The sequence below is a fragment of the Hoplias malabaricus genome, chromosome 12, assembly GCF_029633855.1.
Source record: "Hoplias malabaricus isolate fHopMal1 chromosome 12, fHopMal1.hap1, whole genome shotgun sequence".
NCBI classification, from domain to species: domain Eukaryota; kingdom Metazoa; phylum Chordata; class Actinopteri; order Characiformes; family Erythrinidae; genus Hoplias; species Hoplias malabaricus.
Window position 1 is genome coordinate 22341066 of NC_089811.1, and position 17751 is coordinate 22358816.

A 17751-nucleotide genomic window follows, 5' to 3' on the forward strand; every position below is an offset into this window, starting at 1 on the left:
AAAAAGTTTTACAGGAATGGAGTCATAGCAGCCCCCTCCAGGGTGTATTCTCACCTTGCACCCAATGATTCCAGGTAGGATCTGGACCCACCGTGACCCTGAACTGGATAAGCGGTTACAGATAATGAATGAACGAATGAGTCATAGCAAAAGATGAAAGTCTTTTAAGGAGAGACCGTTTTATATACAATACTGACTTTTATTAGGTGACAGAGACAAGTTTGGTAAAACAAAAAAACTTACTACAGGCTCTTAAAATAGCCACATAAACATACATAAACAGATGGGAAGAGATGTGTTTTTGAAAGACAAAGGATAACTTTAATTTAGACAATTTTCATTTCAGTTTAATTTCATCTTTTTTTCTGTAACACTTTCTGTAGTTTTTTTCTTTCTGTTGTTATTTTTCATGCAAAATCAATTGCATAAACACAACCCCAAATTAGAAAAAGTTTGATGGATATGAAGCATGAAAATTGATTCATTCATTATCTGTAATCGCTTATCAAGCTCAGGGTCTTGGTGGGTCCAGAGCCTACCCAGAATCACTACCCAGACTCCTCACAGACAGTCACTCGGAGTGGGCCTCAAACCCACAACCTCCCGGTTCCTCCAGGTGTGACGGCCCAGCATGCAAATATGTAAACGTGATTTACAAATGATCTTGCTGCATTTTACATGAGCTGTATAGCCATCGTCGCAGAGGTGTTTCTGCATTTCAAAAACAGGAAAGCCCAAAATTCATTCCCTTGTCATTGGAAGGTCTGGAGAAGCTTTGGTGCTTCATATCAATAGCTTTGTTTACATGTGGTTTTTATTATGGGACTGTGTTGTACAGAAAATATGGAAGGCAGGCCTAATAAATACAAAAATGAAAAAAGGAGTACAGAGTTTTGTAATCAGTGTTTTTCTTTTTTTTTTTTTTATTAAATATATACTAGATTGTCTACCACCAAAGAACAAAGGCGACCAAGAGCATTTTGTTGAAATTAAGAATTACAATTACTTATTTATTCAATGTATCTGGTTGGAGTAAAACACATGAAGTTTAATGTGGCTGTGCACAGCTATATGGAATTTTATTAACACACTAATGCAACAAAATGTCTCCCCACCACAAAGACACACACTCACGTGTAAATGTTGGCGAATTCCGTCCTGTCCTAACGATAGTTTTCAATGCAATTACATCTTTTTACTTTAATTTTACTCCCAAAATATTTTTATTACACCACCAGCAATTAATTACATTAAGAATAATTCTTGATCATTTATGTAACCATTGCATCACATCAGGGCATTCACACATGACACACAAAACCATTTATAAACAACAGCTTTGGTAAATGAGTGTAAAGCATGTTTATTACTGGTATGGGGAAAAAAGAGCATTTACAGTAGTAGCTTTAAATGAGAGGTAATTTAGTGGAGCACAGTAAAATACATGTAGCATTCCACACCACTTCCCTAGGATCTTACAAAACATTTGGTAAGTTAACACTGTTAGTACACAATACTTTGAGTCAGTTTATTTTTTAGGTCTGAATCTTGTAGTCAGCCAACCCTATAAAAATACTCCATTCCTTCAAATGTTATAATCCTCATCCCACTAAAAGGACAGAATAATATTAATTACTGTTTTGGTTTAAATACTGATTCTCTGAGAAGTGTGTGTGTGTATTTATTTATGTGTACCGTAGTTGTCATGGACACTGATGAGTCTTGTTCGGCAAACAGATCATGAGCGTTGCCAAAATGTGTAACATTTATATTGATAAAGAGGATGTACACACAATACATGTTAATGTGGTTAATGTGGACTGGACAAAGTTGAAGCCCAAGTGCCACTTACCTTCATAAATTTGCCACTTAACTTCATAAATTGCATAAAATCAATTGCAAATAAATGCAGCGTCTTTTTCTTTCTTTCAATTTCTAACAAGTTATGACTTGTTAGCAAATTCCATATTCAGTCAAAAAAACCTTGCTGGAGCTGGGATTCATTCAATAATTTTTGTTGGTTCTCTCTCTCTCTCTCTCTCTCTCTCTCTCGTGAATGACATGAATATCACAAGTATGTATTACACCCTTCCAGCTCAGGTTTGGAATGTATGTTGCAACAGACTTATCTTGCATCACAAGTATGCGACCATAATACCAAATATAAATATATTATTGAATATTCAAATGAATAAATAATGTGCAATATGAGCACTTTGCTATGAAATGTCCCTAATGAATGGCCGTCACTGAATATGTCTTCACTGGCAATTAACATTTGATGAAAACTTGTTGATTTAATTTCTCTGTTCTGTTTTAAAGGTACATTCTGAATTATGTTGTAATGGTTGTCAAAATGAATGTTTTGTTAACACGAAACACAGTGGTACACATTTTTTCAGGGACCTAGTCTTTCCACTTCAAACCTCACAAACAGTCGCAAGCAAGAGTTTGAACGTAAGTGTTATGGCAACTTCAGCAATTTTGATTACACACAGGTGCATCTCAATAAATTGGAATATCACCAAAAAGTTAACATTTTTTTCAGTAATTCAATTCAAATACTAAAACTCATTATATAGATGCATTACAAACATTTATTTCTTTTAATGTTGATGTTTATGTTTCACCCATTGAAAACCCAAAAGCCAATATCTCAGAAAATGAGAATAATCAACACAAAACACCTGCAAAGGTTTTCTAAAGTCTTTCAAGATGGTCCCTTAGTCTGGTTCAGTAGGCTACACAATCATGGTGAAGACTGCTGACTTGACAAATGTCCAGAAGGCAGTCATTGAGACCCTCCTGCTGTATCCAAGTATATTATTGGAAACTTGAGTGGAAGGAAAACGGTCTGGTAGAAAAAGATGCACAAACAACAGGGATAACCACAGCCTTGAGAGGATTGTCAAGACATGGCCATTCAAAAATTTGGGGGAGATTTACAAGGAGTGAACTGCTGCTGGAGCCAGTGCTTCAAGTTCCACCACACACAGACGTATCCAGGACAGAACTGTTGCATTCTTTGTGTCAAGCTACTCCTGACCCAGAGACAACAGCAGAAGCGTCTTACCTGGACCATGGAGAACATCATTTGTAAAAGCTTTATGAAGATGCAGATTTCATTTTGATAATTCTAATTTATTGAGATGCACCTGTAATTTGTTAGCCACATTTTGTTTTCAGTACATTTTAAAGTACAATTAGTATTTAATGTGCTTACATGTATATATTCACTTCTATAAAAACAAAACAGCATAATGTTTCCTGTACTCAAACTTTTGCATACAACTGCTGCCCCTTTGTCATTGTTCTTTTTTCAGCCTTTTGTTAGACCCTTCTCTTTTTTTACTGACTGGGCAAATGTAGGACAAGATTAAGTCCATCATGTTTTTGACAATCGGAGGGGGTGGATGCAGTAGGTGAGGGAGGTGATGGGAGAGTGTCATCTCCCAGGCGTTCAGAATCCGGACGTTGATTCCCCTAAACATTGTGTGCAGTACCAGGTCCTGCTGCTGTGAGAACCAGTCGCTGTTAAACAGGCTGGACTCTGGGTCCAGTTTCTGGAGATTGGCAGTACGTATGACCACCAGAGTGGATGGCTCGCGGTTCAGGAGCCGTATAACGGCCCTTCGGATGTGTCGGAGACGACGGATGTATACCTCCACTGGGAAGGTGCTGAAATGGGACCAGACCCCAACCAGCACCACTGTGTCTGAGCCTCCCTGGATCCTATCCAGCTCGTTAGCTACATAGTGCATCTCCGAGGAGGACACAGAGGTGAAACGGATGGGTGGCCCATGGCAGCGGTATGTCAACAAAATTTCATGTTCACTGTCCACTGACATGTAGGGTCCCACGTTCTTCGGACTATGAAGGTTAAACTCTTTTAGTTCTGCAAGGGACAACAAGTCAGTCAGGATGGGAAAAAACTGAAAGCACTGAATGTGACATATGTCAATGTGTCATTCTGTTGTTGGTGACATGCCCATGAATTACATGTCTATGGTTGATTTGTCAAAATGAGAAATTAAATTATGGTAAAACAGGTTCCATTGTGTTTGTCCTCCATAGAGTTTTCCCATTTATCAAGAATCTGACCTTTCTTGTTTCCCTTGAAATAAAAAGATCCTTTAGCAGCCAAAATATGAAAAATACTATTGCTATGAATCGAAACTATCATTACACAAAATTAAGTCTACTATTGCCAGAGCAACTTATCTACCACACAAAATAAAACTTGCTAGTATTGTTGGGGAGATTTCCATTTGTATGATGTGAATTCCCAATGTTCAGTAGGGGTTAACCCATCTGTAAACAAAATTTGTGTTTCCACAAGGTCAATGACCTTGTAATTCAGATGATTCAGTGACATAAAGGAAACAGAAAATTTTTAAATCAACATTTGACCCAGAATCCCTAAAAACATAATACACAGCTACAGAATGACAACACATCAGTACTCTGGACACACTGTTAAACTCTGGAAGTTCAGGTGAAAATGAATAACAGATGTTCAATATTCTGCTCTTACCAGGAACAAAGGCGTTGAGATACTCAAACCATTGCCGCACAGTGGAGTCTCCAAACATGTAGATAATCTTCCCTTTAAGACACTGAGTAATGGCTGAAGAGTCATTAAACTGCCGCATGACTGGCCCAGTCAAAGGCCTCCAGGTGTCATAATAGTAATATCCAGCAGGGCTCAACCTACTGCTTTTCATTCTAATTTTTCCTTTGAAGGGGAAAAAAAAGTTCTTAAAATTTGGGCCATATATACACTCATCACCAGTAATGATATTGTTGGAGGACAATTCTCAGTCCAGCAGTGCCACCGACGTGTTAAATCTCCAGCTGCCCTGCTGTGTCCGATCTACTTGTACCAGCACAACACACACTAACAACACCACCACCCCCACATCATGCAATTGTCATGCAGTGCTGATTATTGTCCTTCACATAAAATAATACCTGGGGGAAAAGGGGCTAACAAGTATGCAGAGCAACCGATAGACTACAGTTGTAAATTTTAATTGTAGAACTATAATTTTTTCCTGTTTTCATAACATTCTAGTGAAATTCTGGGACATGCCAGCTACAGGAGCATAAAGCTCCATACAAAATGTCAATTAATAAGATATTGTCCCTCTCCAGTGAAAAACATGTATCTATAAAATAGCAAATTTACAGAAGGAACAACCCTTAACTTCAATAGGAGTCAATATAAAAAGATTGTTTTTCATGTTATTTTGGAGCATTTCTATTGGTCCATTCATAATGACACTTTAACACAATGTGAAGGACAGCGGCTGTGTTCAAATTATGTAGCAAACTAAAAACCCACAAAAATGGTGATGCATGTTTTCCACTGGACAACGATGATGTTTTGCACATGAACATATGTTTAAAACATTTTGGGCATATAATGAGACATACCATGTTGCCTAAGATTGCAGCATAGATTTAAGTCACAATATGCTCCTTTAATATTAAACATACCTTTTTCTGCAGGCAGTACCGTCACATTCTCCATCCCTGAGTAATGAATAGGAACTTTGATATTTATCCCACTGTAAAAAATAAATAAATAAATAAATAACAATAATAGAATAAAAGTTAATGTCATCCTCGCAGGTCAAAGGCTTGTAGCTGGGTAAACTACTCTCAAAATAATGAAATAACTCTATAACTCATTAGTATTATATACTAGTATTTTAGTAGTAGCAGTATTTTAAAGAACAGTATTTTATCAAGGAATTTGCAATAGAAATTTGGTAAAGGACTTATTCATTCACAAAAAAATTGAAGACAAAGACGTGTCAAAGAAGTGTCACCTCTGGAAGAACTGAGCTTCATATTTTGTGAGGAGGTTTTTCTTGTAGCCCCCCTTTGAATGACTGATTCGAGTGTCACAGCCTAACATTTTGGGCTTGTAGCAGTACCAGGGCTCTCCAGTTTGTGGGTCGGTGTAGTTGCACAGGGGCTGTCCCTTGTGGGGCAAACACAGGTTGCAGACAGTTGTCTCAGAAAGGAATCCAGAGCGGAAGAGGCTCTTGAAGTACACTCTGTCTGGCTGCTGTTCTCTCAGCCGCTTCAGGACCACCACTGCCTCGCTGGGATGCACCATGGTGAGCTCGACCTGCACCACTCCGGCCCAAAGCAGAGGGAACACCACAGTGTAGTTGCCGTCCCGGTGATCATGCACCTGGCCCACCACTCCTGCCCCCAGCTCTGCTGAATGCAAACGGGCCACCAGAAAGTCCCCCCCATGTGTTTTGGGCTGCCCCATGAAGTTCAAGATGTGGACATCTACCACCAGCTGACCACCTACCCGCCACTTCGCTGGGCCCCGGATCACAAAGTAGCTCTGTGCAGGGTCGCTGCTGAGCCTCAGTGGTAAGCCTGGTACCAGGGGTCCAGGCCAGGAGATAGAATTGAGGAGATAGCTTTCTTCTCTGATCTCCTCCAAAGTGGGCTTCTGGCCCAAGTGAGCACAGTATGTGTGGTTGGGCACCACCGACAACAGTGTCTCTGTGAGTTTAAAAGCTGAGTGGATGCTGTTTTGGATTTGGTAGAAAGTGGACATTGTCTGGCAGTTCAACTTCTGTAAGCAAAGACAAGATTCCTCATTGAATCAAAGAAACAGACACAAAACTAAGAAAAATGTTTATGCAACATATATGGGATTTTTTTTAATCTAAAATTGATTTAAAGTTTAATGGAATAAATGACTTAAATGCAAATGTGATTTTTTTTTAGAAATCAGCGCTTATTTGATTAAAGCTGTAATTTGATTAAATATTAACCAGATTTTACCCAATTTCATCAGTTGGCACGTATTTTCATCTCATATCAATTGCATAACAAAAGGACTACTGAATTTCTGAGTTTTTATGGAATTAATTTGCATGTGGAATCACACGACCATTGTAAAACACACATGTAAAACATCTGAATGTACACCATGCTCTGGATGTCCTGTAATGTGGACTTACTTCCAGTGAGGTGATGTTGCGCAATAGCAGTATAAATCCTGATAATGCCAACAGAACGAAGATGGGGGCAAATCTGGGCATGCGTCCCTCCATGGCTAGGTCTCTGTGCCATCCTCCAGCACAGCGTCACAGCACTCAATGCCAAGCCATTAGCAAAAACACAAAGATTCATCATCTGACAAAAAGAACATAAACAAGCCACACCATAAAAAATTTCAAAGATTGTTTGAAACAAACAAATTAGTTTACTTTACAAATGCTGGGAAAGTGTACGCCAGATTTACAAAATCGTAGTCTTATGAAAGGCCTAAGCAATATGTCCCAATTTATTGTAGGAACCCTGTTCGTATTGTCGTACTATTAACACAGTTCTTTGTATAGACTTGATTTATGGGACTAAGGTGTAATAATGTACACCAAAACACAACCTGAGTCTAGCTTTGAAATTACTTCTACAGAAAAAGTTTGAGCACCACTAGGTTACACCAACTCACATCTGCTATTCATTATAATATATAAAATAATAATAATAATATATATATATATATATATATATATATATATATATATATATATATATATATATATATATATATCTTTAATGCTTTAATCATGATTTGAAGTAACTACACCTTCACTTTTGTTGTATACTGGCTCCTCTATCCCCAAACAACAACATTCATCTGCAGCTCAAAAGAGTTTACAGGACTGGTTGCGTCCGCCTTTTAAAGACTGTCTTTGGTACACTGAAGTTTTAAAGCAGAAATGTTTCTCCATGGTGCTGACTGCTTATTTCACACATGATATGAATTCTAGCTTATAATCATAACCACAGGGACGTAATATCTATGTAAATAGCCTGTGTGTGGGTCAACGGAACAAATGACGAATATAAATCTTAGCACAATCCCAGCGCAGCAAAGAATTTGGACTTCCGGTTCTATCATTCCTGCCGAGTTTCGTACAGTGCTGTGTCCACAGATAAGCACATAGATTGAACAATCGGGTCCTCACTCACCTTCGGGGGACATGTCCAGAGGGGAGACGTGAGGGTTGTGTCTCATTTCTGAGCCTCGGCTCTCCAGCATTGATGCTGTGAACGGTAACGGTAAGAACTGCAGTGACTGACTACAAAACCTCAGTAAACAAACCGCTGACCGCCCCCTTCAGAAAGTGTCCAGTTCCTGTAAACAAGCCCGCATTTCTCTGAGGTCCTTGGGGTAAACGGACTTATAAACAGGGCAATGTTATCTTTAAAATACTGAAATAAACGAATATTCTCCGTTCCCATGTCTTTAAACGTTGTTAGTAAAACCAGTAGAGCGCCCTCTAGAGGACAGGGGGTTGTTGAGGCCAGTTCCAGGTTTCTCTTTTGGAATGCAAATACACACCTTATAATTAGAGACTTAAGATAGTTTAAGATATTCTCATTGTGGACACAGATATTCAGCCATGCTCGTATAGCTTCAGCTGTACCAATAGAAATGAATGAAAATCCTTTTGGAAAAAATGTTGGATAAGCCATAAACATTTGGCAACAGTTCCCACTCAATGTTCAGTTTAAGATGAACAAAAACAAACCAAACCTTTTTTTAATAATACCTCCCCCCATCTAATCCACTTAGAATCACAATTTACATAATTTATTAATTATTAAAATAAGATTTCCTGAAAATTGAATATATATATATATAATAAATGAATAAATCTTGTGTTAAATTTATATATATTTAAAAATATATATTTCTGTATTTCTGGCATAGGGATACATGCAAGCATTACGAGGTTAAATAATCGCCATAAAATACCTCAGCTTCCGGAGATTTCCTCAAGCTTCTCTGTAGGTCATAATTTTTTATTTAACATTATTTTGCTATTACTGTGTTTAAAAAAACTGAATTGATTTGAAAAGAACATAAAATCATTTTTTGGGGGTGTTGTACATCATGATCTCCCCACCCTACCATGCTCCTTAAAGGTGCACTAGGCAATTTCACCAGTGTATGGTGTCTGCATAATTGCAGTTCCACTTCCTAGCCACTAGACATCACCTCTTGAATCCTGACCAGTTTACTAGGACATTAGTGAAGGTGATCTTCTCTGGCCAAGCATCTCTGTCCCAGAGAACTTTGGTCAAATAGGATCTCTCAGTCACAGTATGCACCTATACTGATTCCACTGCTAAAATAACTATTTTTAAACACTCATTTATCTTGTGTAACTGCATCTTCCTAAACAACATCACAGTGGATCAAGAGTCTACCCACAATCATTGGATGCAAGGCAGAATATAGCCCCTGTCCACAGGTCTATTTTATAAAATAATTTTCTTCATATTTTTGGCTATTATATCAGTTATAAAATGAAATGAATCATGTTTTGTTTACATTTAAATTTCAAACATTCATTTTCCATATCTGTCCAAATGTTTATGGACACTTCACTTATCTGTTGTGGCCTCTACTTTTTTTTTTGGTAAATCTTTATGATCGATGCTGAAACACTGCTACATTTATTTGACTATATACAGAGCAATAACATAATGAAAGAGAAGGGATACAGTTTGCAGGATTTGTTCTGGATCACAAGTGCCATTTCACCTCATCCCAAAGGTACTGAAAGATATTATCTTCACAGCAGCGAGCACAGTCCCTCTACCCCACCATCCAGTGCTAAGGGATGACACTGCACATCTCTAGCTAACACTCTGCACTGGATATTTCTTAAAAATAAAACTTTCTATCATTGTTAACTTTTGAAATGACAGCTGGCATTACACAGTTGGGTATGTTAACATGATTGTTATTTAATGAGTGGAATCATGTTAGTTTGAGCAGGGTTTCACAAACTCTGCTATACTCCTTTCAGAAAGATTTGACTGACCACTTTCATCTCCTTTTGCTTAAGTAGATGTTGGTTACAAATTATTACATGGAAATGTACCACTCCTACAAACGCCCCTTTTTGGTGAATCTTCATACTTTTCACGCTTTTATACTGTATATGTAATTACAATTGATACCTGAAACTAATTGAGAACCATTTATGATCAAAACAGTCTAGTCATGTTGGGTCTGCCACTAATAACACAGAGGAACACACATTCAAAGCTATCATAAATTAGAATCTGTTAAGTTCACGTGATGGCTGAATATTCATTATTGTTTAGTGGCAAAACGCTTCTGACCACGTTTACTCGGTTAGTCATTTTATTGTCAAATTTAAATGATTGAAATTGGACAACTAAATTCAGTGTGGATGTCAAAAACAGATGTTAGCAAATGATAACAAATGAATGCATCACAAAGATGCCCAGTGATATTACTGAGAAATATTTGTAAAAACATACTGAAAAACAAAATGTAAAAATAAACATCAACTACTCAATAAATTCTTCCTACGAAATACAATTTATTAGGATACCTTCCTAGAACAGTATTTTTCAGATGAGGACACTAGTGAGTATGATGGCAAGTCAGTACCAGGAAAACAGCTCTTTCCCACAAACATTTTTACAGGGTATTTTACAGAAAAGAACACAATCATATGAACCTTATTTGTAAAATATTGTGCGCAAATGACAGCCGTTTTCATGAGAGCATTGGCTAATGGATTAGGATTATGGCATGAAACAATGGGGTGGAATCAATTCTAAAAAAGTGACATGAAGTTCACTAAAAAAGGTGGGGTTGGTGTGGGTACTGTTCCAGGCATTAGGCCCATTGGGGACTCCCTTTCGGTCCATGGGATGGTAGTGATGTGTTAGGGGTATCAAGCTTCTACATCCTTCTCCTTTGATTTCAGTTCTTGCTTGTGCCTGGTGGAATAAATAGAGAAATTTGGTTGTAATCATTTTTAAATATATTTGTAAAAGGGTGCTGAAAAATCAACATGCACTTCAACACCTTCCTTTATAACAACAAAGATGGTGTCTAACTGCTACACAAAGAGTCAGAGCAACATACTCGCTTCCTGACCTTTAAGAATGAAATGGTTCAAAACAGTGTTGATTAAATTTGTCTCTGATTCTTAAGCTTATCCTAAATTTCATCAGATTGTTCCCACAGCTTGTTTAAGATAAAACCTGTGAAATGGCAGTACTATTTTCAACTTTGCTCTCGCAGATAAATGGTAAACGTGCTAAACATGTGATAAAGAGGTTTCATCAGGGTTTCATGGTTAATGAACGACTTGCCTAAATTGTCCTTATTTTGCAACTTCTCTGCCCAATAAATGGTTACAGACTGATGTATAAAGCTCAATAATAAACCTACTGATGTAACAGAAATAATATGTTGCCTGATTGCTTATGCAGCTTTCAGTAAATATTTACCACTCTAGCACTTCATGTTCTTGATCACATTTACTAACAAACACAAACAGATGCTAAATACAGGTTTCTGGGTTAAAGGTAAGTGGAGTAACACTGACAGTAGTGACACTAGGCAAATATTTTGTACAGCCCCAAATCCAAAATTAGAAAATTTTGGAAAAAAATCTGAATATTATGGAGAATGCAAATAAAAAAGAAAGCTGTGCTGTAGAATTTATTATCTGTATTAACAAAATACAACAGCACATTATAATGCACTGTTACTGTTTAACAACAAAAAATGAAAGCCTTTTCCTTTCTTAAAACATATTTCAAGAAACCTAAGAACAGTAATGTGTTTACCCATTTGAACTCTTGCCGTTCATTTTCACAATTCTTCCTGCAAACATCTTTGTGTGGAACATTACAAGGTCTATATTGGTTCACTCAGCCTTTCAAAATTTTCCATGTATTATTAATTTAGGGCAGGTCAGGGCTGGTCTGTCATGAGCCCTTCAATTACATTACATACTTATTCTAACTTGGGGGGGGGGGGGTAGTTTTCCAATGATGAGAACTCACTTCCATATTCGGTAGAGCTGAGATCCACCCGCACTTCCAACAAAGAAGTTGACGGCAAAGAGGTTCCAGTTTTTAGGTATGATGACCAGGGAATACCTAGACCAAATAAGACCTAGAAACAGAGGAAACCCAAATTATATGCCTTTTTAAATATGTTTGTAAATCATTCATATTTCTTAGCTGATTTGCAGTATTCTGATGAAAAATGCAATATATATATATATATATATATATATATATATTACAAAAAAACATAAATCCCAAAATATCTGCATCTTGCTTTTTATGAAAACTGTACCTGTGGCTGTCAACACTGCAGACTGGGACATGCTTAGTTTATCTGCTGGTCTAGTCAGGTCTGCTAAGCCAGCAATCACAAGACCCTGAGAGGAAACAGTAGAATTCAAATAAATATATATATGATGTATTTTTATCTCCCCCATCCCCAGCAATCATATTAACAATAAGCAAGTGTACCACTATTTAACTACTTTCCACAGCTGTAATTTTTGTTTTAAAAAGCTACTTGTAGTATTTTTCTTTTTTCTTGTGAGCAATATAAAGACTTTTTGTGACAAGGAAAAGCATATGAACATATAAACAATGCAGTCAAGTATGTAAATGTAATCCATACCCATTTGAACATTGGTGCCCAAAAGAAAACCGTCTTAGGACCTAAAGAGAAAGAAAAAAAAATGAAGATCTCTAAACCTTGTGGAACATAACATATAAATGCCATAATCCCAAATTACAGACAAAAAGGAAATCAAGGACCTATTTCCTGGACATGGATTAAATGCCATCTTTGACTGAACTGTAGTGCTTTGTAGTCTAAGCTTAGGCTGTATCTAAGTCAGAGACACCAGTGCTAAATCATTAAATGTACTTTAAATGAATGACTGACCATCACACTGTAGTTAAACAAGGCAGACTCTTTTCTTTTTACACAACAATGAACTGGACCAGGACGCGGTATTGAGTTTCTTTTGACTTAAAGTAATAGCACTCACATAAGTGATCCCTTCTTTTTCAACTCTGAAACAGTTCTTCCTACACGTCTGAAAAAATATAATAGCTTTTATAAGTGCAAGAGTGTTCAGTTCTGACCCTAAAATATGACTTAAAATGTACAGACTATAAATAGCCCCCATTTTGGTCCCCCCTGACTGTAGCTTTTTATGAGAACTACAAGGATTCAGGCTCAGCAAGGTCTATTGCACTAAATTTCTTGAGACACTGGCGAGAATGGACAATATTGTTTACGACTATCTGACACACATGGCCACAAGATTTGGTATTACAATGTGAATATGAATTTGAGTTAACTGTAAAATGAGACTGATGCATTATACCTGTAATCTGAAATAAGCCACTGTACATTACCAAACCAGTTCATTGCAAACACAACTACAAAACTCTTGACATCTATTGCCCTATGGGTCTATATGTTTATGACGTCACCAAAGTGTAGAATTTGAGGAGGACCATCAGGGCTTAGGGAGAATTGTGGAGTATACTGCACCTGCTAATCATGAGTGAGTGTGTTACAAGTGAGTTGATAAGTCTAACAATAATGTGCCTTAGAAGTAGAGGTGTAATTCAATCAAGATAATGTCTATTGATTAATGGGCAAATCAGTTACCTGAGACTTGAATTTGTCCTCAGTAGCCTCTGTCTGCATTTCGACAGTCTTATATCTAAGAATTTTAGCTACCTAAGAATACACATAACTATACTAATCTAGCTAGTTCTACTATATTTTTTCCTTCTTTCTGTTGATTAAATTGGGCATGTTTACAGTCCCCATGTACACACTCATGGTTGATGGAAAGTGCACTGAACAAAACACAGTGAAAGACTTCCTGAAATGTCACCTACAACAAGGAGCCGGTTTCTTGACATTCTGTGTTTAGGAAATAACATTGCAGTCTACGTGAAAAAAATATCCCAGAAAATAACAGGACACTTACACTTAATTTGGCGTTTGCACAAATAAGTGAACTTTACACATATTTAAGCCATTTCCGTGATTAAGTTAGAAAACCCTGCCCTCCTACTGTGAACACTGAACACTGAACAGAAAACAGTAGCAACTATAGCTCTTAAACATGATCCGCTCTCTGACGGCTTTAACTCTGTGTACATTACCTGCTGGATGGTTGTAGATAGGTCTGAGTTTGGCCGGTAGCAGATGCTCGATCCTGTCGAGGACCCGGTGATAGGAGGCTCGTAGTCCCACTAAAGCCATGACAGCTAACGTAACACTAAAGAAACACCGACGAACACAATGAGCGGACGGCACAGCAAAGACAAACCGCCCTGAGGTGACTCTCCAAGGCGTGTACCTGCCTATAAAAACAAAGTTCTCCTAAAATGACCAAAATGAGCACCCTCCGTCCGTCCTACGTTCGACCTTCCTAGCAGTGTTGTTGAAAGCCCTCGTCAGTGGGCCGGTAAGGCCGAGAGGAGGAGGAACCATAGGGGCATAGAAGAGTCACTCGATTCCTAAACGAATCGGTTCACTCAAACCGGTCGAAAATTCTGTCGAACTGATTCGCAGATCAGTGATTACTTTCCCCACCCAGCCACGTTTCACTGCTCATTACTTCTCAGACGGAGGCCATTATATTTTCATCTCTGCAGACACTGATTGTTTTTTATTAATCTACAATTTTTCAATGTTTGATTTTAGTGAATTTAGAAATGTTTTTCTTTCCTGCAGTTGTTAGAAAGAAATACAAGGTAGTATATTAATACTATTGCAGTTACTACTGTTAGATTATTATGTATTTTTCAATTATTTTGTGTAGCGTTTATACCCCAATCACTGAATCTTTTTTGGAAATTACAATATTGCAATACACTTGTGAATCAGTGAATCATTTAGTGGGTCGTTTGATCACATGAATCCAATTGGTCACTGTGAGAGTCGGTTTATTGAACAAAATCAAGTTTCTCCACACTAGTGAAAGCCTCACAAAGTTACTGTCGTCACGACACAGCCCACCCTCCGAAGAATTTGATTGGTTTTGTCCGATGTCAGTAATTGGTCCATGTTCTGTAGTGGGCGGGACATGCTCACGAGCTCCTCGAATAAATGAAGAGGGCGGAATCGGTGTTATGCAGGAGTTAATTATGATAATTAGAATACAACAACAACAACAACAACAACAATAATAATGCTACCCAGTATTTTTATCTTGTCCAGAAATTACTGTGTTTTAATAAAGTGAGACAACATGGTACTTGTATATGCAAAACGGCGAGTAGTAGATTAAAACAAATATTTTACTTTTCACCTTAAAAGTATGTGCTGAACAGCACATGTAATGGTAACAGTAGTAAAGTATTTGTAATCATTTTGTAGTAATTCATATTGACCACATGAGGTCGCCAAAGTATAAATATTTTACATATTCTAAGAGCTATTATTAAATATAGAAATATTAGGTTTTTGTATATAACTTATATCATACACATATTGCGGTTTTCAATCTCACTAACAATTTCCCAGTTACATTTGGAGATTTTTAGAAATTACTCCATTTCACCAAGTGACATTATAAAAAGCTTCGTCTAAGCTTCCTTTTCTGAAGACACTTGCTCAAAAATGTCCCCAAAGCAAAAATATCTCTAGGCAGCAGACAGATGTTTATAATCTGGACTGAAATCCCTGATCTCTTGAATAAAAGCCAAGCTGTGACTACTTGGATGTTTTGCATGTTCACTGCACACTGCAGTTGTTTTTTTCTATGTTCAATTCTGTCTTATTTGTGCACTGATATCTTTGAAGTGTGTTTAAGTGCAAGTATGTTTCACAAATATCTACGTGCCATTTTGATTCATGTTTCAAATTGTTTCTACTGCAGTTTTGTATCTTTATTAATTTAGTAAGTTATAAATATGTTTTTTTTGTTTTCTGAAGTGAAATGAACTAAACACAACTCTGACGCCAAGTATTTAAAAGGTAATATTCTTATACAAATAAATTTACTTCATGTTTCATTATCATGACCTATTTAGCTGTGCAGTAGCAGTTTGAAAAATCTGTCTGGTTAAAAAAAAAAAAGTGGGTGGTTAATAAAAGTATAATATTTGCCAAAGGCCAAGTTAATAACTATTTTTTCTTACTGGAACTCACTCAGTGCAGCTCTCACTCACACACAGTCGTGTTTTTTTAAGGTTCCACAGGGGGTACTATTGAGTAGTTCGAATGTATTTGCAATATTAGTTAACTTAATATCTGATATCTATATAATGTGGTCACAACGTTGTCTAATTTCTTGACATTTTCATTTCTTTTATGTGTTTGCTGGGTAGGCATATATAATTTCAATAAAGTCACTGATTTCTTGCTATTTCAGTAATGCAGGTAGAGCAAGCCAACATCTGGCAGCAATGTAATAAGGATTTGTAGTAGCTCATAGAGGAATCTCTATTCATTGTAACTGTCTCTTTAAAAGTGTCACGGAGCGAGTTGCGTGTGTCTCTGCGCACTGCTGATGGTCTTCAGCTCTCAGCTGAGAATCACACAGCACAGCTCCTGTTTCACCAAGCAGGAGACAAGAGCAGAACAGCAGTCACAACAACAACAACAACAGCAGCAGCAGCAGCAGCCGTATAGCTGTGACAGCATATCTAGCTTTTCTTCGCTCTTGCGGTGGTCCTGGAGTCTGGGGGTCGCTGGCGTGGGGCTGTGATGGTTTTTCTGTAGTGGTTTTGTCCGGAGGAGCACAGAGGCGTCTTAACGGGACATCAACATTAGACTCTAGTGCCAGCCTGCGTTCAAGTGGTTTCTATCTTCCTTTCCTTCTTCTCTCTTTTTCTATCGGTCTATCCCTGTCTCTCAATGCTGCTGTCCTCAGAAGAAGAGCTCTGAGAGCTGACCGGTAGATAATGTCCTACTCTGGTAACTTGGTGTGGGATGTAAGGAAGCGCTCCATCGGCTACAATGACCCCAACCTTGTCAGGACGAACTACTTAGGTATGACTTGACCTCTCCACGTCTGTGAATGTGTTTGTTTGTGTGCATGTTGTATTTGTTGATTAAAGTCATTTAAATTTCATTTGGCACTTAAATGGGGCACTTGGAAAGCTGTCAGCAAAATACTGAAGTGAGTTGGATTCAAGACAGCTTGGCAAATACAGAGCACTTTTAACCTTTACTTGTGTCGGCTGGTTCATTAATGTAAGTCATAAGATTGTTTTTTTTTTCTTTCCGATTTAGTAAAACTGTGTTAAATAACCTAAAGGTTTAACAGGTGACTTGCAACTGACTGTAAACTGTTGTTTATCTTAAGGTGTTCTGTTGTGAACTACATGTCTAGTGTAGTGACCATTAATTCACTTCTCATAAGTAAGCGAGCAAAAAACACAAGCTTTTAATCTAAAAGTCTTTAATGGTCTTTTCTCCAGCAGGGGAGCTTTGAAATGTAGCGTTGTGGCTAGCTAGCTGTTTTGGTCCTGTGTTGTGTGTCATCTTAAGGAAAACACAATATGCACCCACGTATTCCGAGGTGTAGATACAGAGAGGTTAGTTTTGTTAAATATCAGCAAAGCTAGGATTTGTTATCTCAAAGGAGACCAAAACGCTGAGGGGGACACGGCTAGCTGGCTAATGTTAACTGTTACTCCAGGCTAAACGCTAGCTCTGTAGCTCCTCGACGAGAGTAACGTTAATCCACACAGCTTCAAAAACACAACAGACCACTCTGTTTACATTCTGTCCGTTTGGGGGGCGTTTAAAGGAAAAGTGAGATATATTATGAGTCAGAAACACTGCTAACAAACCAAGCGAAGAACAGACACCCTCTGAGGGCGGATATATAAGACCTGCTGCTGGTTTTAAAATGTTTTGGCTGC

The 17751-nt window shown here is 37.7% G+C and overlaps 3 protein-coding genes across 5 annotated transcripts in view; 1 reads left to right on the plus strand and 2 right to left on the minus strand.

The window, feature by feature from the left end:
* Window positions 1-1165: 1165 nt before the first annotated feature.
* nxpe3 (neurexophilin and PC-esterase domain family, member 3) lies at window positions 1166-8335 on the minus strand. Its single transcript, XM_066641383.1, has 6 exons — window positions 8014-8335; window positions 6996-7170; window positions 5835-6604; window positions 5500-5570; window positions 4535-4735; window positions 1166-3895 (listed from the first exon to the last, which is right to left on the minus strand). Exons 2-6 carry the CDS (start codon window positions 7086-7088, stop codon window positions 3306-3308), a joined length of 1725 nt encoding a protein of 574 aa, XP_066497480.1. The 5' UTR covers window positions 7089-7170; window positions 8014-8335; the 3' UTR covers window positions 1166-3305.
* Window positions 8336-9888: 1553 nt separating this feature from the next.
* Window positions 9889-14362, minus strand: mpc2b (mitochondrial pyruvate carrier 2b). The gene is made up of 5 exons (XM_066686701.1): window positions 14038-14362; window positions 12524-12564; window positions 12188-12272; window positions 11890-12001; window positions 9889-10812 (listed from the first exon to the last, which is right to left on the minus strand). Exons 1-5 carry the CDS (start codon window positions 14135-14137, stop codon window positions 10767-10769), a joined length of 384 nt encoding a protein of 127 aa, XP_066542798.1. The 5' UTR covers window positions 14138-14362; the 3' UTR covers window positions 9889-10766.
* Window positions 14363-16433: 2071 nt separating this feature from the next.
* The window catches only part of dcaf6 (ddb1 and cul4 associated factor 6), a 50565-nt gene continuing 49247 nt past the window's right edge, over window positions 16434-17751 (plus strand). For all 3 annotated transcript variants that reach the window (XM_066686328.1, XM_066686329.1, XM_066686330.1), the window contains exon 1: window positions 16434-16873. In XM_066686328.1, coding sequence (XP_066542425.1) covers window positions 16786-16873 — 88 coding nt within the window. In that variant the 5' untranslated portion in view covers window positions 16434-16785. The remainder of the gene's footprint in view (window positions 16874-17751) is intronic.